The following is a 25,873-nucleotide window of genomic DNA, read 5'->3' as shown; positions in this document are numbered from 1 at the left end:
GACCTAAAGCAACAAACAAACAAACAAACAAATAATCGATCTCAGAATTAAATGGGTTTTTTTAATTGAAGCAATGTGTGGTCTCTATGCATGCTCAATATGCATGGGAGTCAGATATGCATCAATTTGGTGGAATGTAAATAGTTTGTTAGTTAGCTTTGTTTTCAGTCAACCAATTGGTTGTAAAGATATGAGCATTATTTTCACTTTCAGCCTTATCTTATCTTTATTTTTTTGTTCACAGTTATGATTATGAGGAGACGAAAGGTCTGGTAGATAGATATAATAAAGCCATTGACAACATCAGGCAGCTGGTATGTTCCATTCTTTATTCAATTCTTTTTACTTTTATTAACTGGTTAAACCACTGGTACTCTTTTTATGTTTATTATTTTGGGCTTACTTGTATAAATTTTCACAAAGATTTGTTTTAAAATTTATTTATGCAATTTTACTCAATGAAGCATCTGTGGTATCAAAGTAACAGAAATTAAATGGAAATTGGATGCTGTATAAAGGAGTGCTTAGAGGAACAAATGAAAGGTTTTTGTTTTAGAAAAATATTGGAAGAGGCTTGATTTTTCAAATCAAAAGCAGAAAAGGAAAAATAGAATCTTATTTGATTCTCTGGAGTCATAATTTTTCATTCTGTTACATTATGACGATGAATTTGGTTGATTTAAAAAAGTACTTTACATTTACATTGCGGGCAACAATACCTCTTGTTCTGAATTAAGTTCTTATTTACACAATGCAAGATACTATTGAGAGAAGAAATAAAATAGCCAACGTGTACTTTTTTTCATAGAGAAATAAATGATAAAAAAACCTATAATTGAATGTGTGGCATGATTTCTCATTTTTGTTGTTTTACAGATAAAGGGCTCTCCACGTCAGCGGGCAATCAGCTCACGTGCTTCCATGAAACAGCTGAAACATGTTTTACAGATGTGTTACAATCATTCTGTGAAAGATCCAGAAAAATTGAATCACTACGAGCCATTTTCACCAGAGGTATGAAATGATTTGGCATGTCATTGTCGTTTGTTTGGTCACACTCATTAAAGAACATTTATGGAGCTTGTTAAAATGCTTGATTGCATGTTCTCTATGAGATTTGAGTGCATAGAATTTTGAGAAACGTGTTTACTTTTTGTTTGCATACTTCTTTAGGTTAATTTGTCATGCCTTCTCAAGCGGCTATGTGGTCTTGTGGTATGACACTCACTTTAGGGTCGGAATAGCCTGGGTTCGAGCCTCGCTCGGCGCACAGTTGAGTCCTTGGAAAAGCCTTTTACTCACATTCTCTCACTGTACTCAGGTGTAAAATGAGTACCAGGCCGTTAACTGCGTTGTTCAGACCGGAGAGAAAAAATGTAATTTCGTCTAACAGGCATCATGTCCCATCCTACATGTTGCTGTTGGCCTGTGGCCCCTTGTAAAGCGCTTTGGGATTTCAAGTGGATATTGCGCTATATAAAAATTCTCTTTATGATGATGTCAATAATTGTTTGTTTTTACTTTAAGTAAGGGCACTTGGAAGTTAATTGTTTTGGTTCACTTAGCACATACTTTTATCGTCAATATCAACATATTTTTTTTTTTTCAAAGATCAAGTCTTTTTGGGTTGTTTTTTTTTTTGTTTTTTTTTTTTTTAATGTGGTGAATAATTGTTTTTGATTGTATCCATAGGTTTATGGAGAAACGTCATTTGAGTTGGTTGAGCAAATGGTAAAGTCTGTGGAATTTACGGAATCCGACTATTTTATTGATCTTGGCAGTGGTGAGTATGGTTTGTCTTGTATTATCGTAAAATGAGTAAAGTTTGTGCATTTTACTATTTACATGGTGTAAAGGTGATGTTAAGGTCTCTTCTTTGTTATTTTTAATTGTGCCTGGTTACCATTAGTATAGCTTTCTATTCATATTTGAATGTTCCTGTTTCCTTTATGTATCATATTTTTTATTCATAAAATGTAACATTCTATTTCATTTTTAATAAATTCTCTGATGTAATTCCATCATGTTATGATATAAAAAGAACATATTTTTTTACTCATTCTGTGGTTTACTCAAGGCGTTGGTCAAGTGGTTCTTCAAGTTGCAGCAGCTACAAAATGCAAGTTTTGCTATGGGGTTGAGAAAGCAGATTGGCCAGCCAAGTATGCTGTGGTAAGGAGTTGATTTTAGTTTCGATTTTTTTTACCCCCTCTCATAATTATTCAACTGGTTCTAATGGATATGCATTTCCCTCATGGAGATGAGAGGCAAGCTTATTATTATTATTATTATTATACCAATTCCCATTTATGTACCCGGGTGGGGTGCCTGACCTTCCATGGTGGGCAAAGGGGCCCTTGCTGTGTCTTCTATCCCCCTATATTTGTTTTCCAATATGCTTTCTTTCTTTGTCTTGGAATGAGATTACTTGGTTTTGTCCTGGCCCTGACTGGGAGGGTAAACAGTCAAATGTATGGTTAGTTTTGGGAAGTGATAATTTTTGTCTTGTAAATCATCTCTCTGCTGTGCACTGTATTATGTTTTGATTACAAATGATATATAATTTGTAAACATTTGAGTGTATTCCTCTTAGTGGGGAGCTGTGCTTGTGTCTGGATGAGACTTTTAGGTGATCTCAAACAAAGGACTTTGATGATGTGCTCTTGGATTCTACATCTGTTTCCTATTTGAACCAAGTCCCCTTTGTCTTACCTTTTCTTGGGTGCTTTAATTGTAATTCCAGAACTTTTTACTTTCCCAGTTTCTTCCTTTTTACTGCCGCTGATATGGTCTAAATGTGTTGCAAGCGCCGTAAAACCCTTAAAAACAAACAAAACAAACATTTAGGTACAATGAGAGTTTATAGCTAGTATTTGCCTATATGGGTATATGCCTATCTTGTGTGTATATGTATGTGAGAGAGAGAGAATGTCTTTGTCCATGTAATTGATTTAGAAATGCAGGGGAACATAACATAAATTGCCATTTCTGGACAATACAGATTGTATAATAATAAAATTATTATTATTACTGTTGTTGTTATTAGTATATGCCGCAACAGTCACTTAAGATGCAAAACATTTCCACAGCAAGACCTTTTATACAATGTGATTATAATAAGAGTCCAGGGTGATATTTTTTTCTAACCTAATGAATATATTTCTTATTTGAAAATGGAGGATGTGTTTCATTGGGGTAGTTTTTGTTGTTTTTTTTTCTTTTTTTTTTCTACATTATATCTGATGTCAATTTTCTAATTTGTATTAGCCATTCATTTTTAAAATCATTTTTGCAGGGAATGGAGAGAGAATTTAAACGCTGGATGGCCTGGTATGGTAAAGAATACCAAGATTATTTGGTAAGTCCTTAATGTTAGGTTTCTTATACAATAATTTATCCATACAGATCTGCCACTTAGAATGGATGAAATGCAAACTTATTGATGGTGAGAAAGCGCAAATCATATGGTCAGACAGAAAGCATGTATGCTCTCTCTTCCCCAAGCTGATTTTTTCTATTAGAAGTTTAAATACAGTTTCTTAAAACGATTAGACCTGTAAATTCTCAGTCAATTAACTGAAATCAGTCAATTTGTCAAATTCAAATATTTAAAAAAGGAAAGAAATAAAAAAAAGAAAGAATTCACAAATCGTAGTCGAATGACCGTAAAATAATTAGGAGTGTTCCACAGCGCTACGCATAGCTCATGGGGACCGTTTATATTAACGATGTATATATTGCCAAGACAAAGCGACACTTTTTATAAAAGGCGTGTCTGAACACTTCCCTGGGTATTTTCACACATCCTTCGTTAAATTATTTTTTCACTTTCCAATCCGTCGTGATCCCAACTGTAGCCAATTTTAACTGAGCCACCGAGCGATAAATTTCACTGTTTCATCTAAGCCAAAATTGACCACAATTACCCTTCGAGTCTCAAAACTATGATAAAGTAAATTGCGAATGCCGCAAGTCCGTTATGTAGACATCTTCAAATCGAAAGGTAGGATAGATTGCTACAAGCACATTTCGATTGCCTCACGTTGTAAACAAACTGGTTGACCGTTTCTTCACTGATTGAGTACCTGATCATAAGGAACAATGGTAAGTAGCCTAATTAATTCCTGTGCAAATCATGACGTTTTCTGGCATTGTTTTGCTCAAGCCCAAGCGAGCTTGCTGTTTTGTGGCGATTTACCTTCATTTCGATTCTTTGAATTTTTCCGCTACGCTGCCGAAGTTTCTTGATAATTCACTTCTACTTAATAATTCAGTATATTGGCCTGAAGTCATATTTATTTAAGTTTTTTTTCTCTGTCATTTACTGATTGAAAATCAAGTTTGCTCATTGCTACATTATTCTAATGTTCTCACAATGGCTGAGCTGTTCGTGGATCGCAATTCAGACTTGTCGAGCATCGATAAAGATGTGAGTCCCGTGAGGAATAAATTCAATTGGTCATGGCTAGAAGTTAAAGATGATAATGGTGATTATTTTTCTATGTCAAAAAAATTCCAGAGGCAGGAATATGACTTTGATGAAGTCATCTTTACCTATATGAATGACATGCTTATTAGCATTCCTTCTACATCAAATTATGGCAGTCATACTTCCAGTAAGAAATAACACCCACTATTTTGATATATTGTATTTATCACTCTCCTCTCCAATGATGCCCTTATTTAAAAAAAAAAAAAATTGAATCTTCAGTTTGTCGAAGAGTTTCAGTCAATTTTTATAGAGCTCATTTACAGGTCTAAACGATGTAATTTGTAAATATATGTAATGACCACCATTTTCTGACTTTAAGATTTTAATTAGCTGTGCATACGAGAACAAGTCTTGTGTTGTTTTTTCCATGGCTCTTCAAAATGCCTACCACCTTCTCCATTTTGTCTCCAACATCTTCGCACAGTTCTCTAAAGCTTTAGTCTATACCTGATGTTATTGTTGGTTTAGTTTTTATTTGTTTTGTATCATAGTTAAGATACAATGTTTGCTTCATTACAGATTGAGAAAGGCGATTTTCTACATTCAAGTGTAAGAGACAAATTGAGCCAAGCAACGTAAGTTTTGAATTCCGATTATTTTGTCATTTAAAACTTCTATTATTCCCTTTAAATGTGTTCAGTGTTTTGTCTATCTCATGAAAATGACCAACTGGTTGGGGATCCTGACCTTAGTGGGCAGGGAGGTACATGCTGTGTCTTCTATCCCCCCATAACCGTTTTCCAATTGTTTCCTGTCATTGTCTTGGAATGAGATGACTTAGTTTTGTCCTGATCCTTGCCGGAGTTCTTTGGCTGGGAGGGAAACAGTCAAATGTATAGTTAGAGTTTTGGGAGATGATATTTTTTGCCTTGTAAATCATCTCTCTGTTATGCATTGTATTATGTTTAGTTTACATATTATATTATATGATTGGTAAACATTTGCGAGTGTATTCCTCTTAGTTGGGACCTGTGCTTTTTAGGTGATTTCAAACTAAGTACTTTGACGGTGTGTTCTTGGAATCTATATCTGTTCCCTATTTGATGAACCAATTCCCCTTTGTCTTACCTTTTCTTTTGTGCTTTAATTGTAATTTTAGCACTTTTTACTATCCCATTTTCTTTCTTTTTACTGGCGCTGATATGACCTTAATGTGTTGCAAGCGCCGTAAAACCCTTAAAAACAAAAACAAACGAAAATGACCAAGGGTCAAAATGTTGTTTGTATTGTTTCGTTGTTACTCTCTGTTTTTTTGTTTTATATTTTTTGACAGGGGGGTGGGGAGATTTTCCTGGTCCTGGCAGGATCTTTAGCCGAGGGGAGGCAGTTAAATGTACTGGTCCTTTAGTTGAGAGATATTTTGTCCCTACTAAGTCATCTCTCTTTTATGGACTGTTATCGTTTTCAGTTTTGAATACACTCAGTAAACATTTGAGTATTTCTTTTATAGTAGCATCCTTAGTTTGTTCTGGGATGGGACTTTAAGATAGTTATTGACAAAATAAGCACATTGATAGATGATTGTTCATGAAATCTTCTGTCTCCTTTCTGAACCGGCCCCTTTTGTCTTGCTTTTTCTCTTCCCCCAGTATCTTCCTTTTTACTGGCATTGAAATAACCTAAAAGTTGTGCAAGCCCCTAAAAACAAACAAAACAATTAATTGCTTTTGAACTCTTCATTCGATCTGACCATTTGAGTTTGTCGTGTGGATGAAATATTGATCTAATTTAACACTTTTCTAAGCAAATGTTTAGCCAATGTATTAAATTGCTTTTCATTTTTTAACTTTTTCCATCTCCCTTTCAGGATTGTCTTTGTGAACAACTTTGCTTTTGGGCCTGTTGTGGACCACGAGGTGAGATTTCTGAAAAATAGAAACCCCAACATGAATTCAAGAGTAACAGAATTCATTTCAATTTGAAATGTTGCATACTTAATATTTCTTTTGACATAACTTTCAGCAGTAAAACTCTTATCTCAGAAGAGACTGCTACATTAAATCAGCTTTTGTCCTCAAACCAAACCTTATCAATAACTCAGACCTGTAAATTTGCTAGCATTTCCGGCAATTTCGCTCCGACAGAAAAAAAATTAAAAATTAACATTTTTCATTTTGTTTCACAGCCTTTTGAATTGGTAAAATTCTGTGAAAATGTTCCGGGAAATGGGAATCTTTGCTCATGTTATATTGAAAAATTTTCGGACGTTGTCTCGCAGATTTTCAGGCAGTTTTTTCAGGGGGCAGATGCAGGCCTGATAACTGCAAGCACTTGAAAAGTGTGTTTGAGATTAAATGAATGCCATCATAGTTTATTATTCATTTTAGATCGAGATACTTTTTTTCATCAAATTATATGTTTGAAGTATTTAAACTAAAAAAACACATTTTAACAAATGAATTTAGTGGTAAATAAATTTTCTTTAGTTGTGAGCTCATGGATCCAGAGTTATCCCAGCATCTAAAATGCAAGTCAAACAATAAAAATTGTTTGCTCCTCTTTGGATAGGATTTTGGCTTGTCGCAAAATTCTCAACACCAACGTAGACCTCATCTCCCCTTCAAAACCAATAGGCCCATGGAGCTGGTGTTTATTCGGTTTCAATTGCATGAAACAGACAATAGCAATTGCTTGCTACCCTTTAAACAGGACACTTATCTAACACCCAGCTGAGTGGGGGGGGGGGGGGGGGGGGGGGCGTTAGAAAAAAAAAATCATCTTCACCAGGGAGCACTCTCAGTCCCTTCTTAAGTGCATTACCAACTAAGCTATTGAGACCCCCTTGGGTGGATAGAGGAGCTGAAAATTTAAGAAGTAATAAAAATCCTGAATGCCCAAACATAGAACGTTACTCGGGTCTTTGTTAATGCTTTTTGCCATCCTAGTTTAGGAGAAATTCTCACTTAACTGTATTATCCAGATTATAAAAGTTACACAGAGTTTTGTGTGTTGGTCCGTTATACTTTCGGATGAAAATATGAGTTTCTTAGCCAAGCGCATACTACCTATTGGAACAAGTTCTTGTTTCTTGTGTGTCCAGTGCTCTGCAATTGAGCTACCCTCTCCCCACTGAATTAATCACTCTGTAAAAGTGAAATAATTTGTATCACAACTTTCTTTTTGTTTTCAGTTGAAACAGAGATTTGCTAATTGTCTAAAAGAGGGAGCCAGGATTGTCTCTTCAAAAGCTTTTTGCCCTCTTAACTTCCGCATATCAGAGAGAAATCTTAGTGGTAAGTGTACAAGACTTATGACACTACTTAAAGATAAATTCCTAGTGGTTTAGTGTTTTATTTAGTATATAGATAGTATCTGAGAATTTGTATGTCGAAATTTCCTATCATTCAGAGGTTCTCTGCTGAAATTGGACATGTTGATCGGTGTAGAGAAACTTTTTTCTGCTCAAATGAAAATATAAACGCATTATTTTGTCTCTTTGTTCTCGTGTTCTCTAGAAAAGCATATCTCCATTTTTCCAATGGAAACACTTCTTTTATATATATATATATATGTGTATGTTTTTTGTTTTGTTTTTTTTTTTTTCAATTTCCACTAATGAAGACTGAAGATTGTTGACAAATATACTGACTCAGGGCAAAGTTCAGCTTATTCATTTGTGCTTCAGTCAAGTTATATTTTTTAAAGCTTAAGTTATTTCTTGATTGTTAAATGGCTATGCTTTTATTATTTTTATTTTCTACCTCTGTTTTTTCCTCTAGATATTGGCACCATTATGCAAGTCCAGGAATTATCACCTTTATGTGGCGCTGTCTCTTGGACCGGGAAACCATTTGCTTATTACGTGCACACAATTGACAGGACACAGGTCGGTTGAAATCATTTTTATGTATTTAAAAAATTTTCAACAGTAAGAAAGATATTTTAATGGCCTCTGTCTCTGTCACATATCGTTCAACTTCAAGGTTGAGCGGGTTTTCTCAAAATTTTTAAAACACGTGAAGATTGGAAATTTATTCACAGTCGAGTCCGATCCTTCCAAGTTTTCCATCCATCATCTGTATTTATTGAAAAAAAATATTTTTTTTTCTTTTCTTTTCTTTTCTTTTAACATCAGGAGTGAGAGACATCCAACGCTTGCTGTCATTTATGCTAGTTTACTTTGATCTTCTCTATCCTTTTATCATTGTTGTTTTTGTTTTTGCTTTTTGTTAGTTTGATTTTCTAAATAATTATTTATTTAATTTTTTTTATATACATAATTCCTTTAGATTTATCATTTGTTTCTTTGTACATTTCTTTTGCAGCTGGAAAAATACTTTCTCCGTCTCAAAAATCCAAATCAAAAGGTAAGGAAACTACTTGCTCTTTCTGTTTTTCTTGATTTTAGTTTGTTGTTTTGTTATTATTATTATTATTATCGTTATTATCATTACGATTATTGTTTATTCCCGACTATTTTTTAATGTTTTATCAAAATTTGGACTTTCCTCAATGCTGTCATTCTTTACCCCAAATACATAATAAAGCATATCATGCTGAATAAATTATTTTAAAATGAAGAAAAGGCCATTCGCTCACCCAGTGTCCTTTTTCTAATTTATTTATTTTATTTTATTTTTGGGGGTTTTTTTTTTTTTGGTTCCAAACGTGAAATGGTTGTAGAGAGTTCACTGTATTGGCTAATAATGTCTTTTTTTTTTTTTTTTTTCATTTAATTTTAGGAAGGTGAGCCTCGACGAGATAGGAGAGGTAGACCATTAATGTCTATCAAGGAAAGGATGAATGGAGCGTTGCATGTTGGACATGTAAGTAATTGGAGATATAGTCGATGAATGTTGCCTTTTAAGTTAGTGTTCATGATTATTATCAAAGATAGGAATTTTGGATTTTTTTGCCTTTTCTGAATGCTACGGAGTGTTTTGAGTATTTATTTTTCCTGAATGATTCAGTGATACTTTAATCAGAATTTTGTAAATTTTAAGCCAAAGTCAGCCTGTTTACCAAGCCAATATAATAGGCCTGATTGTTAACAAATATTTTGGTCAACTTCAGGTTCAGACCTTTTACCAGAATTCTAGAGAAATATTGACAGGATTATTTTTATTTTACTCACAAATGAAGTTATTCCGTAGTTGTTCAGTTTTGAAACTTACACCAAGTGTGTTCTAAAGTATTGTAAGACAATGATTCATATGAAACAAAATGGAAATCTTTTTGATAATGATAATTAAATACATATGTCTTTTTTTTTTAATTTCAGAGTGTAGGCTAAATAAAAATGCACCATACACTTTTTTTGTTTGTTTGTTACTCGTGGCGAGTCTCTGTTGTCACCAATTTATAGGCTTGTAGACGAATATCATTGTTTTAAAAATACATGTTTATTTTCCTTTATTATTTTTTTCTTTACTCATACAATTTGTTTGCTAAATATGCGTGAATTCTTCTTCTGGAGATCATGTTGATAATCCCAAGTCATTTTCTTTCCTTTTTAAAAAAAAAAAATTAATTTGGATTTCCACACTTTTATTTACATCAGAATCATGAAGGAAAACGAAGGGGAAAAGGGAACACAGATAAAGATGCATCAGTTATGCGAGCAGCAAAGGTTTTGGATTTTGATAATACATCCAATGCCAGCTCTACTTTTACAGAGGACAGCACCAATTCCTCAACATTGTACGGCCCTACAACTCGCAGACAGTGGAATGAATATGTTAAGCGTCCTCATTCACAGAGTGGATCTGAAAGTGAAAATCTCAGTTCTGTAAGTTTGGTACATGAACTTTTGCAGAGTTATTTTTATTTTTTTATTTTTTAAATTTATTGTTCCTTTTTGCTGTTAATTTGTGATATTATTGTCTTTACTCACTGACACCTTCAGTCTTTTCAAGTAGATCAAAATGCTCTATAAGAGCAGAGACCATATCATATTAAACCAAATTGAATCGACAATTCTTTTTATTTTATAAATCTTAATTGGATGTATTGTAATATAATCGTGTTTGGAAACTTTTTATACTCATTATTTTTATTTTCTCTTGTTTTAAACGTTTATCTTTTGTTTGTTTCTTGTATTTTTGATAGGCTGCTGAAGGGCAAGTTGTTGTGCGAAGCAAAAACAAGAAACTAAAAATGACAAAGGAGCTGAACAGCGGTCCTCTTGGGAAAAGAAAAATGCGAGGTTTGTTGGATTTTATTCTATTATTACACTTTGATACCTATGTTGGAGGATCAAAAGTTCTATGCTCTCTTGTAACAGTAGGCTAAAGAGACCTATTTCTTTTTCACAATTTAAAAGGTCCAATTTCATTTGCATATAATAGTAGATGAATTATTTATAGTTTCTTAATTTTCAGAGCGTTTTTGCACATTTCTCATAGAAATATTTGTTATGGTGAATCATGTAATGTTTCTAACTTGAGTCTATTGCCTATAGTCTATAGTGAATTGAAAGATGGGACATCAATTCATATTTGATTTTTTAATATTATTTATATTTAAAAAAACAGATAGGACAAACTCTACTCGCTCAACAAGGACGAGGAAAACAACGAAATTGCGGGTGAGGCAGAGGAAAGATACCAAGGGCTCAGATAATGATGATATTGAAAGCGACAGAAGTAGAAGTAGAAGTGATGAGGAGGAGAAGCCGAAACAGCAAGGTTCTTCCCATCATCCAGAGGTGGTCAGTCCAAAACTGCAGCCTCTCGATAGTCTCAATTTGCTTCATGCTCACACGGTCATGTCTACCTCTGGTTTAGGTGAGAATAAAGAAAAACATTTGGTTTTTTTAGTTTTACAGATTTATAGTAGGAACATCATGTCATTTCACTAAGAGATTGCCTTTCCCCTTATAATGAAATTTTGAGAATTCTTATTTTGCATTGACAGGTGGATCAGAGTATTTGACAAAGAAATTTTATTTATTCGTATATTAAAGTGGAATCTGCATAAAGTCAACATCTCTTGTTGGTCCCAATTTTTTTTTTTTCTGTCTTTATCGGGATTCCTCTGTATATTTATAGAGCTTCTCAGCTCTATGGTTGGGCCTATGCCGGAAAATGGTTATTTTTTATTTTTACTTTTTATTACCTTTCCCAGGCTCCTCCTTTTTCCAAAGGTTGGATGTCATGGCTTCCCATTCTTCACGACCCATTACAACCTGTTTACATTCTTTCAATCTTATCCCAGTCGTTTTCTTTTTCTTCCTCTTTCCCTTTTTCCTCCCCTTTTTATTTTATTTTTAAGTTTGTGTGTATTGTGGCATAACCATAGTTTGAAAGTTTTCTTCTCTCTTTATAAAGTTAATTTTTAAAAGGAAGAAAAATGCTTTATTATTTTTTTTCAGATTCTGGAGAAAAAGTCAGTTACAATGACAAGAGAATGACAGAATCATCGAATGCATATTTCAAGCCAAGTGTCCAGAAACAAACCTTGTCATCTTTAGAAAAGGAAGCCGGATTCTTGCAAATGATAGGTAAATTCTATCAAGTTTAAAAGTTTTGCTTATTTCTTTGAACCAACAATGAGCTGTGCTCGAGCAGTTCAGTCTTTTTTTGTGGGGGGGGGGGGGGGGGGGGGGGGGGGGGCAGTCATAAAGTGAATTCATAATGTTTGAAATAAGCGGGAAGAAAGTACACTGTTTGGCTTTTAGTCTTTTACATTTAACCAGATGAGTATGACATGTTTGTTTTGGGGTTCGTTTTGTTTTTATTTTTGTTTTGTTTTTTTTGGGGGGAGGGGGTGGTTAGGAGATTCTTTTATTTTTTTTTGTGGGTGGTAGTGACAAAGGGCTGTAAGAGGATGAGTGTCATGATTTTACTTAAGTGTTTTGTTGTTCGTGCATGGTGAATTCTTTGCTGGAAGGCTCTACGTTAAGTCTTCTAATGTGCTTTATTCAGTCACTTTGTTTTGTTTATTCTTCAAATGATGACCCTCATATTGAAATGTATAAATTTTGACTAACAAATTAAAACAAAGAACAGAAAAAAATCTCTAAATCAAAAATGTATATTATTCCAACATTTTATTGTTTTGAGTCATGGTGGTATTGTGCGTTTGGGTGTCCCTCTATTTGAAAAGTTGGCTGCTATGAGTATATAATATACCTGGGGTTGTGGGTTCTGGATTATTTTTTTCTCATTTTTATTTTTGCTTATATTTTCTGTTTTGAAAACTTTTTTTTCCAGATGCAATGAAGCAACGATTCCTAACTTTCTTGAGTTTTATGCAAACACCCCAGTATAGAGCCATGTTAAAATTACAAATTGAGCAAGAAAAGGTAAGGAGCTATATTGTTTTATATTTTATTTGTTATATTTTTTTTTGGAGGGGGGGGGGGGGGGGGGGGCGCTTTTGACCTCGGCAAGAAGTCACTTGTTGTGTCTTCTATTTGCCTTTATCTGTTTTTGTCTTGGAGTGGGACTACTTGTCTGACTGAAGTTATTGGCTGAGAGAGAAACAGTCAAATGTATATTGTTAGTTTTGGAAAAAACATTTACCTTGTAAATCATCTCTCTGTTGCATGTTGGATATATTCTTTGAACAATTGAGTGTAATCCTCTTAGTAGGATCCTGTGCTGGTACCCGGATGAGACTTTTAATCAAAGCACATTGATAGTTTGCACTTGGACTTGGAATCTACATCTTTACCCTATTTGAACCATTCCCCTTTGTCTTACTTTTTCTCGTGTACTTTTAATTGTAAATCTAGACTTTTTTGACTATCCCATTTCCTTCCTTTTTACTGACGCTGACATATCTTGTGTCCTGTATCATTCTTATTCTTCTTATTGAAAATATATTTTGTCATGTTAAGATGACAAGTTCTTTTTATGTACATTGGTTTTATTAGTTACTTGATTGGGTTATTTACGTTCATCATATAATCAAAAGTGGAAATTAGTCCTTCTAATATCAGTCTTTTTTTAATTTAATTTATTTTTATTTATTTTTTTTCTCCTTCTATTGTTGTTTTGTTTTTGTTTTTTTTTGTTTATTAAATTTTATTTTGATTAATAATGATAAAATATTCTTTCCCTTCAATTTGATTGGATTTGCTTTAAAAGTTAGAAGTGAGCTTAAATAAGCGGCAATAGCTTTTATTTGAAAATGCAATACTTATTTTACGAACCTGGCTTACTTATCCTTAGCATATATAATTTGTGATCATTATTATGTTTATTTTTCAGGTGAAACGACAGAATTTACTGAAACAGAAGGAGAGTTTGCAGAAGCACATTTCCTCTTTGCAAAAAGATGGCATGGTTCACATGAAGGAAAGATTAAAAGAGGTATTTCTTTTGCTGTTCAACACTTAATTTCTAATTCCAGTTTTTGGAAGGAATTTTCTATGAATCTATTTTCTAATTGTTTCCCTAGTTAATTGACTTCTGGTGTTATTTCAATGTTAAATATTCCAAACCTGCGGTTTATAAGTTTTATATACATTTTTATTTTAATCAAATTTAGTCAAATTAAAATTTTTCCTCTTTATTCAGAATTTTCTGCCTAAATTTTAGAGATGAATTCTTGGGAGTATTAGCCAAATTCATATTACAATATTTGGTCAGAAATCAACATGTGACCAAACAAATTGCGCTACATCAATTCTAAAACAAGTTGAAGTCAATAATGTATAGAAATATGGGTGCAGATCTTGCATATTGGGTAGGTACTGATTTTTGTTTCTTATTTAGGATTTGTGAACAGAAGAAAAAAAGGTTGTAGATCCCCTATATAAATGGCAGGAAGCAAGTTAACTCTTGAGCCTTGATGGCAGAAAGTGCAGAATGTAAGGTATTTTGGAACACTCCAAATAATTTCAAACCCCATAAGACTAACATCTGGACATGAAGCATTTGTCAGCGCAAGGGATAAATGACTCCAGTTTAGAGTATTCAGTTTGAACCAATGGGAATATATTCTTCCATTCACAAGTTTAATAATGGTGAAGGTTTGTTATTGAATATTCCATCTTTCTGTTACAGCTCGGCATAAAAACTGAAAACCCCAAGGACTTGATATCCCAAGCCAAGTCTATCATTTCCAAGTCTGAACAGTTGAAAGCACAAACGTCTTCATTGAAAAATGATATTCAAGCTTTGCAGGCAGAACAGAATAAGAAATTGGTAAGAGATAGCACAACATGGGCCTGTTATTAACTTTATTTTTTAAAAAATTAACAGCGTCTTTAACAGTCATTTTGAATATTTATCGTTGATTGTTGGGGTTGTTTATTTTGTTGGGGTTTTTTTGCTTATAAAAATCAGGTTAGCCTATGGTCATGATGCTTTCAAAGTTATAGATCTCAATTTTTTTTTCCCCCAAAGTCTGATCCTTTTTATTTTGTTTTGTTTGAAACCTGATGGATGTCAGGCTTAATATGACTTTAATTGTTACTCTATTATGCCTGTGAAAAGGAATCATAATGTGTTTATTGTTATGGTATCTGTCAAATGTATTGGGAGAGGTTTTTAGTGGGATCCTGTTCTTGTGTCAGGATGAGATTTTAGACAATGTCAAGCTAAGTACACTGATGTTGTGCTGTTTGAATCTTCTTCTATTCCCTATTTGAACCAGTCCTCTTTGTCTTACTTTTCTGAGTGTGCTTTGAATTGTAAATCTATTATTTTACCATTTTCTTCCGTTTTACTGGTGATATAACCTAAATGTGTCGCAATCGCTGTCAAATTCACAAAAACAGGTTTAAGGGGTCAGGGTTTTGTTTATAGTCTTGCAACTTTTGAAACTTATTTCTAGTGACATTATATCATTGTCAATTAAATATTTTTATGTTTGATTTTGATTTTTCAGACGTCTTGTTACAAAAAGATTGTGGAACTGAAGACTAACGAACACCTTGGAAAGGTTGGTTCTTATTTATGTTGTCATTATCATTTTGTTATGGATGTATACTGAGTTACTCCAAGGAAGAGTCGTTTACATTTGTTGCCTGTCAATTGATTTTATTAAGCTATTGATATGTTATCATTATCTGTTGGGGAGTGGCATGTCTAAGAGTGTTCTCTTCCAGATGTTATATTCACTTACTGCTACCAGGTTGAATGATTTCATAACATTCTCTTGCTCCACAACACATCACTACTATAATCATATCTTGTTTTCACCAAATGAACAATCACAAAAATGAGATGAGAAGCCTGTTTAGCATTGTTGTTTCAGTTATTTTGATGAAAGCGGTTTTGATCTGTTATTATTATCAGATAAATATGGGAGGAATTTTGAGTGAAAATCATAGTTCCTTTAGTAGAAGTTTCCCTACTGCTCTTTTAGAGGAAGAATTAAGTTTTTTTTTAAAAGGATTGTTTTGCCATTGGTATTTGAATTTGTACATTTTTGGTTAAGATGAAAATAGCATTTTGTTAGTGTAATCCAGTATTTCATTATATTCCATTTTATTTGATGAGTTGGCTATGGAAGTCACAGCATTTCATTTGTCGACATAGAGGCATATTGAACAATTCCATTCCCCCTTACCCCCTCTTTTTTTTTTCTTTTTTTTTCCAGAATGGTTATCAGAGTCCTATTGGTTATGACCAGGAGAGAATTCTTACGGGTATAAGACATTTACAAGGAGAATTGCAACATTTGAAAGTTTTGAATAGTCGTTATGCCAATAGCTCATCAAGTTCCAATTCTACTGGATCTATGGTGAAAGAAGAATTGCCTAGTAATGGGATGGCAAAGGAAGTGCCAGGGATAAAAGAAAAATATGAGGCTCTAGACGTCATTCTTGACTCCATTGAAAAAGAAATTTCCCAAGTTTTGCAAGATGTAAAAGATAACATTCATTCAGTGGGTAGAAGTGACGGTGATAATGGAAATGCCCTTAAAGACACTGAACACAAGAATGTTATTGGGGATACTGTCAAGAGTAGCTCATCTGGTCCCAGAGAAATGACAATAAAAGAGATGCTTGAGCGTACAAACCCAGCAAAACAGCAAGTATCATCATCTTTATCATTGTCATTATCGTCATATTCATCATCAGCATCTGTAAACACACCTACCTCCTCGGTTGCGACTTCTTCATCTTCCTCTTGGAAAGTAGGAACCACTTCTGAGCAACTCGTCACCAATCCATCCCCAAGAATTTTACCTCCAGGGACCAAGATTGATCTGAAAAAACCTTCGAGAGCCAATGGCTTCAAGTACAGTAATAATTCCAAACAACTGATTGCCCAACAACAAAACGCTCAACCTGTGTTAAACGGAATAATTGTGAAAGAGTCTGAAATGGAAGAAGGTAGCAATGGCTTGAGAACAGCCACCTCTGTCGTTATGCCTCATACCTACACCGATTTTGAAAAATCTGCAGCTGAGGACCTCATATCCTTGAAAGACAGCATTAAAAGTCCGTCTGTGACCCACCCAGAGACTTGTCGGCTCATTGCTGAGGGTCGCAAAACATCAAATAAATCCCGTCCAAGAAAACGGTCTTTAGATAGTAGCAATCAATCTAGTATAGATAACAATATTCAAACCCATCATAATAGTAATACCAATAACAATAGAACAAGACACATTTCTACACCATTGAGCAATAGCAACCACATTATCAGTACAAATAAAAGTCAGCAAAGTGCCATCTTAGTCCCTTCATCATCGACGTCAATACCATCATCACTACCACCTCAACCATCATCCCTTGTTTCAAAACAATCCCAGGGATCCAAAAATAGTCCACACCTCAGTTCATTGCTCCAGGCAGTCCAACATCCTCACCATGCATCTGCTCTAAGTTCCCATTCCTATACCAAGCCTCCAACCCCGCAAGGTCCCAGGCTGAAGGGACCGTCGTCCCAGTTGCCCAATACCATCCCAGCCAAACTCCGTGCCATTGAACCTCATGGGGGTCTGTCCCGGGAGATCTCAGCCCAGTTGACATATGTCACCAAGCACAGCTTCCATCCTGCCTCTTCACATTTGCCTCTGATGGCCTCACACTCAGGGACAAATGGTCTTGTTTCCGTCGTGCCGGCCTCGGACTCTGCCCCAGCGGCTCAACAACAGCTTAATTTCACATCGAATGCTGGGGCTGTGGCAGCAGGCTCAGCCGGCTCTTTGTCATCTGCGGCAGCAACAAATGGAACGCAGAAATCACTATTCAAGATTTTATCCAATCCCCAATTTATAATAGCTCCACCAAAACAAGGCAGCAATAGCAGCATTATAACCAACAGCAGCAGCAACATCAGCAATTCCACATCCTCCCACCACCAAGGGAAATCACTCTCATCAACTTACCATGGGTCCGGCAGTAGTAAAGGGGTCAGAATTCTGTCTGGTCCAGAGCCTTGTAGTGCTAGTCAACCCATGCTCCAAAGGTTACAACCACAACCCTCAGCAGATGGTAAAGGTAAGTGTTAGCTTTTTTTTTTTTCTTAAATGGTATTGAAACAATGATTGTTTTTCTTCAGCTGATTCTGTGATGTTGAAATGTCTGTTGATGCCAGAATTCCAAGTTTTGCATGGAGATGTTGAGGACCTGCTTTGATGAAATCCAAAACTGCATTCAATTTAATTTACCTTTTTGACCTCAGTAGCATTTTTTCTTCCAGAGTCATATGATTTTACAGGACCGAGAAAAATTCATTACTGGCTGCCATTCATAACTCACACTGTCCATTCATTATCCCTATATATTGCTGCCTTCTATTGGATTTTTATTTTATTTTTTTTCAACTATGACGCTTCGACCATTTTTGAAAGTATCTGGTTAAACTAATTGGCTATGAATATGAAATTGATAGTAGTTGATATGGGGTTTTTTATTTTAAAATAGTCTTAGGAAATGAGGAGTCAATGAAAGTGTTCCTGTTTACTTGTATGGTCTCCTTTATTCCTTCTGCATTTTTGACCTATGTTTCTCATAGTACGGTGGATGAAATATTAATCCAGTATTCGGTAATGATTTCCCATCCTTGGATGATCTAGTCCTGATTTCAGGGCTGCTCAACAAGTTTCAGATTGTCTCACAAGTTTTCATAGATAGACGGAATGCGTCATGATGTGGGAATGTTTCTTCACTGAAATTATCAAGGTTTTTGATGGATCATGAAGAAATAGTTGGTTTGCATTCCTGCTATGCCTATTTGTTTTTCTCACTTCCCGATGACCAGATGCTTAAGCTGAGGCCATTGTCTGAGTAATATACACATCACAGTATGTTGGTTATGAAAGTAATAATTAAAAAATTTTGCCAGAAGGATACAAACTCTTTCCTTTGTGTCATGACTATATTCTCCATTCTGTTTTGTTTTTTTGTAACTGAACTAATTTTTCTCAAAATGTTTAAATTGACAAATTTGAATGTCTTTTATATTTCAAATTCTGTTTCTACTGATGTTTCTCTTTCTGAAAATTTAATTTCCAAAACTAATAATAATAATACTGAAGTCTTATAACTCTGAGACATCAGACTCTACGCTCTTAAATTACAAATTACATTGGCTTACACACACATACACACAGCACAAATCAGATGCCCAAAAGACCTGTCAACCATTAAAAACTAAAGTAGACATATTTGTTACTAATAATAATAGTAATAAAAACTGACTACAGTATACAGACATGCCAACTTTGTCAAACTTTATAGGTAATCCTTAATACAGTGAAATTCTGATAAAGCCAAAACTGTTGAACTAGAAAGATTGGTTGACTTTTATCCATTATCATTAGAACATTTAGATAAAGGTCAGAAAATTTGGGACCAACAAGGGGTGTTGATATTAAGCAAAAGTTGTCTTTTTGCAGATTCCACTGTATTTGTTCTCATTCCTGATTTTCTCTAAATTTCCAGCTATTTTCCTTGATCAGATTTTACGTGTATATTACTCCTGCAGAAAATTTTTTATCATCTTTTTTATCATCAACATTATTCACGGGCCCAAACCTAAGAATTTCCCCAATGTTGTCATGTCTGAATATTATAAGTATAAGAGCTTTTGTTACAGTATCCTTTGTGAAATTCTGATTGATTTAGTTGTGGTGGTAAGATTTGATTGGCCATTAAAGAACAAATTGATTGTCCTGGAGATCAGATTTGATTGGCCATTAAAGAACAAATTGATTGTCCTGGAGATCAGATTTGATTGGCCATTAAAGAACAAATTTATTGTCCTGGAGATTAGATTTGATTGGCCATTAAAGAAGAAATTTATTGTCCTGGAGGTCGGATTTGATTGGCCATTAAAGGACAAATTGATTGTCCTTGAGATCAGATTTGATTGGCCATTAAAGAACAAATTGATTGTCCTGGAGATCAGATTTGATTGGCCATTAAAGAACAAATTGATTGTCCTGGAGATCAGATTTGATTGGTCATTAAAGAACAAATTGATCGTCTTGGAGTTCAGATTTGATTGGTCATTAAAGAACAAATCGATTTCCTAAATTATTAAAAGTTTCGTTGAGATTTCTGTAAAAACTTTTTATTTATTCTGGGAATTTTTCTGCTCTTTCTATTGTTGGTGCATAAACATTGATGACGGAAATTGTCCTTTGTCTGTTTTTACAATGGTGTTTGTTTTTTGGGTTATGTGATATGTTCCCTTATAGTTGTTACACAAATACAGTCAGATACCTTCCAACTTTTATTGAGTGAATGCTTCCATTTTTCATTAATAAAGAAGTCATATCCGTAGAATCAAATAAGTCAACCTGTATCCACCTTCAATTGACGCCATTTTCTAGTTTGGTTTCTTGTTGTAAACAAGTAATATCTAATTTATAATTTGACACATCCTCTGCTCATTGATCAATTCTAATAAGTGTTCTTACATTTAATGTTCCAACATTGAAATAAATTTTCATCCCCCAAAAGCATTTGAAAAGAGCGACAAAGGACTATTCACTGAGTGAAGGTTCAGTGCCGACAGGTGTCAGCCATGTTGATCATGTGTAGATTGATACATATATATTTAAAAAAAAAAAAATTGGGGGTTTTTTTTTTTTTTGGTTTTTTTGTGGAAATGTTTAGGGAGATGGTCATCTCATGAAACCTTTTGAGTGCTGTTTCGACAAATTTAAAGCATCATGATATTCTTGGATATTTTTTCTTTTCATTGTAAAATATTTACCAAAGAACAACTTATGTACAGTTGCATCTCTCTAATCCGGAACTCCACAAAAAATGTCTCTGTTATTTAGACAGGTTTCGTGGGGACAGATTTTTTTCTCTCTTTATTGTTTGTACATTTTAGGGATTGATTCCACTATTGGGGTGGGGTGTCTCTGTAATCCAGATAAAATGCTGGGAGCGGATGTGTTCGGATTGGAGAGACCTGACTGTATTGTAATTATGAAATGTTTTGGTGGATAGTTGATATTTTATCCATCTTTCTCTCCTGTCCTCCTCCTCCTCCCCTTCCTTCCCCCCATTTACCGTCCAGCTTCTTCTTGTAACCCGCTATCAGTTAGCTACAAATCATTTCAATTCGGGACCCATGACGATATCGAATTAAATTTGATTGAAAAGGGAATTTCCAAAATAATGTGTGATAGGGCAAGTTCAGAGGAGACGCCCTCCTGTGAGTCTTCCTCCCACTCTGGGGCCAGCTCATGCAGTTTTAAACAGAAAGATTTGATTAAAAACCAGGAAAAAGAGCAGTGTGAATCACAAAAGAGAAATGAGGAGCATTATAATCAACTCAAATGCCATTTAAGTAAAAAATCAGCCGAATGTATTGTCATGAATAGTGATTGCAAGAAAAGTGAGAACTTGACAAGAATAGTGGATGGTAAGGAACATTGCACAATAACTGTCAATGAGACTATCATTGATTGCTCAGGCGGAAAGCCTAAGAGGGCATCTTCCAAAAGCCTTAGAGCTAATAGAGCAGGCAGTAGGAATTTGTCAAGGTCACTCAGCTCGGATGATTCCAAAGTTTCAGGAAAGAAAGCAGCTGGGTGTGATTTTAAAAGGATGGAGGAAGGTAAAATTATCAGAGCAAAGAATGATAATAAGAGCAGTGCCGATGAGTCCAAATCTAAAGGAAACAAGTGTCAACAGAAGTTAACAGATAAACAAAGCGAGTCAAAATACAATTCAAGAAGTAAAAAGCGGTCATCAAGTTCTGGTGATAAAAAGTGTGTTGTCAATGAGAGCAAGAATGAGAGAGAGGTCAGGGGTGAAATGAAGTCTGCCATAAGTAAATGCGACCCCATTCGTAATGAATCTATTTTCCAGGAGACGAAGACAAGAAGGAACACCAGGAGGAGGTCAGATGAGAGACAAATGTCTTCTGAGATCAAAGAAAAACATGAAAAAATTGCTGACATGAGTTTGAAGGGTAAAAATGGGGAAAATACGAAACAAACACTTAGCAAAGAGCAAATTGATGGAATCAAGTCATCTGAAGACAAAGATAAAGCCAAACTTGGAATGCCAAAATCATCAAAAACGGCTTGCATTGAAAAGAAGAGTCACAGTTGCTCGCCATCCCCATGTAGGAAAAGAGAGAAGAAAGATGATGGACGTGGAAAGTCAAAAAGCATCTCTAGAACTGCCTCTCCTGGACCTCCAAAGCTAGAGCCAGCTATTTCTCCTCCTCATTTCTCCTCATCAGATCATGGAATCTCCTCTTCAAATAAAAAAGCAACCAAAACAGGAGGAGAGGGAGGTAAAGAGGAATTTAATCCCAGATCTGCTTTAAAGAGAAAAGCACATAGCAGCAGTCAACCCCAGACTCGAGGAAATGCTGGGAAACGAGAAAAAGGCTCATCCAATAATAAGTGCATTGGCAAGATTGATAAAATGTCTGTGAAGGGCAAAAATAAGAGTAATATGAAGATTTCCAAAGCTAAAAGCGATTCTGTTATGATGAGTCGGGCAAAATCAGGAAGCTGTAGCAATTCGCATACTGTGGAAGAAAATAGATCAGAACTGATGACCCCTTCCAAGACTGATGAGAAGACAGAAATAGTTTCGTCATCAACATCATCAAAAGTATTCCAAAATGGAGACAAAAATGTTGATTTCTCAGACCCAGCTCTAAAAACTGGAAGTGATTGTACAGCAGAGCCATGCTCTACCTTTCAAAGTAAGGTAGACGCGCAAGATTCTGAAGGAGTTGGTGTGGATGAAGGGAAAGAGAAGGAAGTAGATGATGCTGTCATAAGCACAGCTGATAAATGCTCTTCTCTTAGTAAGGACTCTGGTAATGACCTGCAAGACAGTGGATATAGTGACACTTGTTCCCTGTACACAGGTTTGGAAGAGAGGACGTCATCTATTGATTCCTGTTCAAACAACGCTGCTGAAGTAAAACATTTTGACGAACCTCCACTCTTTACCTCTCACTCTGAGACATCGCTGGCTAACATTGCAGGTGCTTCTGAAATCAAACCAGTTGCCACCCACAGTAATGAAACGGCGGTTTTGACAGAGTTGGCTAAATGTAAGGTTGAAGAGGTGGATTCACAAACTGATTTTGGCAAGCCTGATTCAACTAGTATTGATTGTAGTAAATCGAACTCTTCGTATGCAAATCCAAGGAGGTCAACAAGATCACGAAGCTCTTCGAGTTCTAGCAGTTCCAGTTCAGTTTCAAGCTCATCATCAAATTCTTCAGATTATAGCCGTGGGAGAAGACCTCATAGACCTTCTTCCCACAAACAAAAACCTGTTCGTAAAACCCCTCCTCGAAGACTATCCTCTTTAAACCCTTTAATCACATCTCCTTCAAGAATCATGCAATATTCCCAGATGCCAAGCCCCGACTTAAATAAATTAAACTATGGCAGGAATTTTACTGCAATCTTATCAGAGTTGTCAAAACCCCTGTCAGTATCTGTACAGCAAAGTCATGGCTATAAAATGATCATAAGTGATTCAATGCGCAGCCCAAAAGAGATAACAGAAGGATCTGTAATTAAGTCTCACCTGAATACAAGCCTAAAAAAGTCTCCAGATATGGAAGGCCAAAGAACGCAAACCTCACAGATGAAAGCTAGCCTGTCTCCAACAACTCCTACATCAGGGGTCAGGGAGAATAGTCAAATGATGATAAATAGTACAAACTTAAATCCAAGTCATCAGAGTTCTATTTTCAACCCTGAATTGTCCTACATTTTATCAAAAGAATTAATTGATCCAAAAGTCAGTAGTGACAAAGTAAACATAGCAATACAAAATACCCAAATAAAGGACATCAATGCAAACAATCCCGATTTACTTTGTTCGAATTACACCAGTTTATCGTCTAGTCAAGAATCACATTCGCTCCTTGGCTCAGATCTGAGTAAAAGTACCATTCCGACTACCACAAATGTCTCCTCAAATGCAAGGAGTCTGGATTGTAAGCAAAGTACAATGTGTAAAAGCTTGGCTAAGGAAACTTCTTGCAAAAAACGTGTTGTGAAAAGCAAACAGAAATCTCTAGATTGTGATAACTCCACTTCGCGTCCCTCCACCAAACTTTCACCTCAACCTGGTCCTGTCTCTTCTTATACATCAAGACCAAGTCATCAAATGCAGCAGCAAAAGCAACCGCAATATCCACCTCCGCCACCCCACCACCACCCTCTTTTTCTAAGCCACAGCCAAAAATCAAGACATGCGGCGTCAGTGGGAGGTTTTCCACCTCCTCCTCCTCATCCCCACCGTGGCCACCACCACCACCACAACCACCAGTACAATCACTACTCACCTGCAATCCAACCATCATCGTCTTCTCATCCACATACGTTCTCTTCTTCATGGGAACCTTCACCTCCTCCTCCTCCTCCCCCTCCCCCTCCTGGGCCCCATCCACTTCCTCTCCATTCCTCTTTTCACCATCGCCACCATCAGCAGCCGCATCCTTACCACCACCAAGGATTTTACGAAGATCATCGAGTGGACAGCAATAATAATATAAGCACCAATTATAGCAATGTTAGTAACAGTGGTGGTGGTGGTGGGAGTAGCAGTTATCATCGTCACTCAAGACCTGGCAGTAATAATAGCGAAGCAGGTCAGTGGCACCCCTCTCCCTCCTCTTCTTCTTATCACGGAACATCTGGTGGAGGGCACTCACACTCTGGTGGTGGTAGTAGCGGGTCTCATCGCCATCATCATCATCACCATCATCATCGACGCCAACACCACCATTCTTCTCACCATCAGCAGCAGCAACATCATCATTCCCATCATCCTCGCCACGGCTAGTGGGTATGAATTGGTCCTTTTCCTCTTGTACATCGTCTCCTGTTCTTTTCGCCGTTTGTCACTTGGCTATGTGTTCATATTATTTTGCTTGATTTATTATTATTATTATTATTATTATTATTATTATTAGTGTTTTTGTTTTTGTCATTATTATACTATTTGTTGGTGGTATGGTCCTGTTTGTAGCCAGTTTGCCAATATTACCCTCATGTACTCCCTTCCTGAGCCTATGGTCGCCGTGTTTTGATGATGGTGTCAATTTGTGGGTTGTGTTTGTATTTGATTGATTTTATTTATTTCTTAATTTTTACATATAAAGAAAGCAATTTCGAAGTCACACTTGCATTCTTGTAACTCTTACACTTTTATATTTTATGCACTAAATTTTTTATTAAAAAATATATTTTTAGTTGGTTTTCATGTGACTTTATAATTATGACTCAATCACCCATAGACTTAAAATTTAAGGTTTTCAGGTTGTTTTAGTTGAAATAGCAGGGGGGAAAAAAATCTTATATGATAAGTTTATGCACTTTTTTTGTTCTTCTGTACATTGGATTGGTTAAAAGTATCAGTTCATTGTGGGATGCATTAAGCATGATGCAAGTGTTGAAATGTGCTGTATAAATGTTTGTTGGTGACTTTGACAGCAGTAATATCAAATCATAAGGATGTCGATGATCATTTGTAGAAAGGAATGAACAAAAATGAATATAATGAAACAGAACAAAATATCAAACACTAAACGTTTTTGGCTCAAAACCCTTCTTCAGCCAATAATAAAAACAATAATACATCATCACTTAAAATCCAGCCATGTAATAAGGTTTTTATTGTTTTTATTATTGGCTGGAGAAGGGCTTTAAGTCCGAAATGTTTCATGTTTGTTATTTTGTTATATTCATTTTTGTTTCTTACTTTTTACAGTCCACAGCTTCTAGCAGCTTGGTTACACTTCGATCATGTGTAGTAGACCAACCCAGACAGAGGTTACTTTCATGTATTTGATGCCGTTCATTTTGATATCATATGATAGTTATAGCTTGCGTCTATAAATGTAAGATTTCTATCGTCTAACTTCCACTGTATAATGTAAAGAAAACGATTGTGAAATATATATAGGATACATTGTAATTGTCATTTTCTCTTGTCACCAATAAGTACTATTTTTATTGATTTTTGTACAAATTTTTGTGTTGCATACTTATTTTTTGTTGATTAGTAGCAACAACCACATGCAC

The 25,873-nt window shown here is 35.3% G+C and overlaps 1 protein-coding gene and 1 long non-coding RNA gene across 2 annotated transcripts in view; one reads left to right on the top strand and one right to left on the bottom strand.

The window, feature by feature from the left end:
• The window catches only part of LOC144963395 (uncharacterized), a 142,922-nt gene that overhangs the window by 33,865 nt on the left and 83,184 nt on the right, over positions 1-25,873 (bottom strand). The gene's annotated exons all lie outside the window — the stretch shown is intronic.
• The window catches only part of LOC144963506 (uncharacterized), a 37,651-nt gene that overhangs the window by 7,592 nt on the left and 4,186 nt on the right, over positions 1-25,873 (top strand). The window contains exons 4-24 of the mRNA XM_078897581.1: positions 245-314; positions 877-1,014; positions 1,693-1,783; positions 2,078-2,172; positions 3,296-3,358; positions 5,012-5,067; positions 6,300-6,348; positions 7,623-7,725; positions 8,212-8,318; positions 8,758-8,799; positions 9,175-9,258; positions 9,993-10,220; positions 10,541-10,637; positions 10,966-11,217; positions 11,805-11,933; positions 12,646-12,737; positions 13,648-13,749; positions 14,446-14,586; positions 15,272-15,325; positions 15,986-17,837; positions 20,875-24,627. Of these exons, the coding sequence (XP_078753707.1) occupies positions 245-314; positions 877-1,014; positions 1,693-1,783; positions 2,078-2,172; positions 3,296-3,358; positions 5,012-5,067; positions 6,300-6,348; positions 7,623-7,725; positions 8,212-8,318; positions 8,758-8,799; positions 9,175-9,258; positions 9,993-10,220; positions 10,541-10,637; positions 10,966-11,217; positions 11,805-11,933; positions 12,646-12,737; positions 13,648-13,749; positions 14,446-14,586; positions 15,272-15,325; positions 15,986-17,837; positions 20,875-24,627 (7,598 nt within the window). The remainder of the gene's footprint in view (positions 1-244; positions 315-876; positions 1,015-1,692; positions 1,784-2,077; positions 2,173-3,295; positions 3,359-5,011; positions 5,068-6,299; positions 6,349-7,622; positions 7,726-8,211; positions 8,319-8,757; positions 8,800-9,174; positions 9,259-9,992; positions 10,221-10,540; positions 10,638-10,965; positions 11,218-11,804; positions 11,934-12,645; positions 12,738-13,647; positions 13,750-14,445; positions 14,587-15,271; positions 15,326-15,985; positions 17,838-20,874; positions 24,628-25,873) is intronic.

This window comes from Berghia stephanieae, chromosome 1 (genome assembly GCF_034508935.2).
Source record: "Berghia stephanieae isolate SIO BIC M18660-M18661 chromosome 1, UCSD_Bste_1.3, whole genome shotgun sequence".
Taxonomy (NCBI): Eukaryota; Metazoa; Mollusca; class Gastropoda; order Nudibranchia; family Aeolidiidae; genus Berghia; species Berghia stephanieae.
Note: the sequence above shows the minus strand (reverse complement) of the source record. Positions and strands in the feature narration are given on the sequence as shown.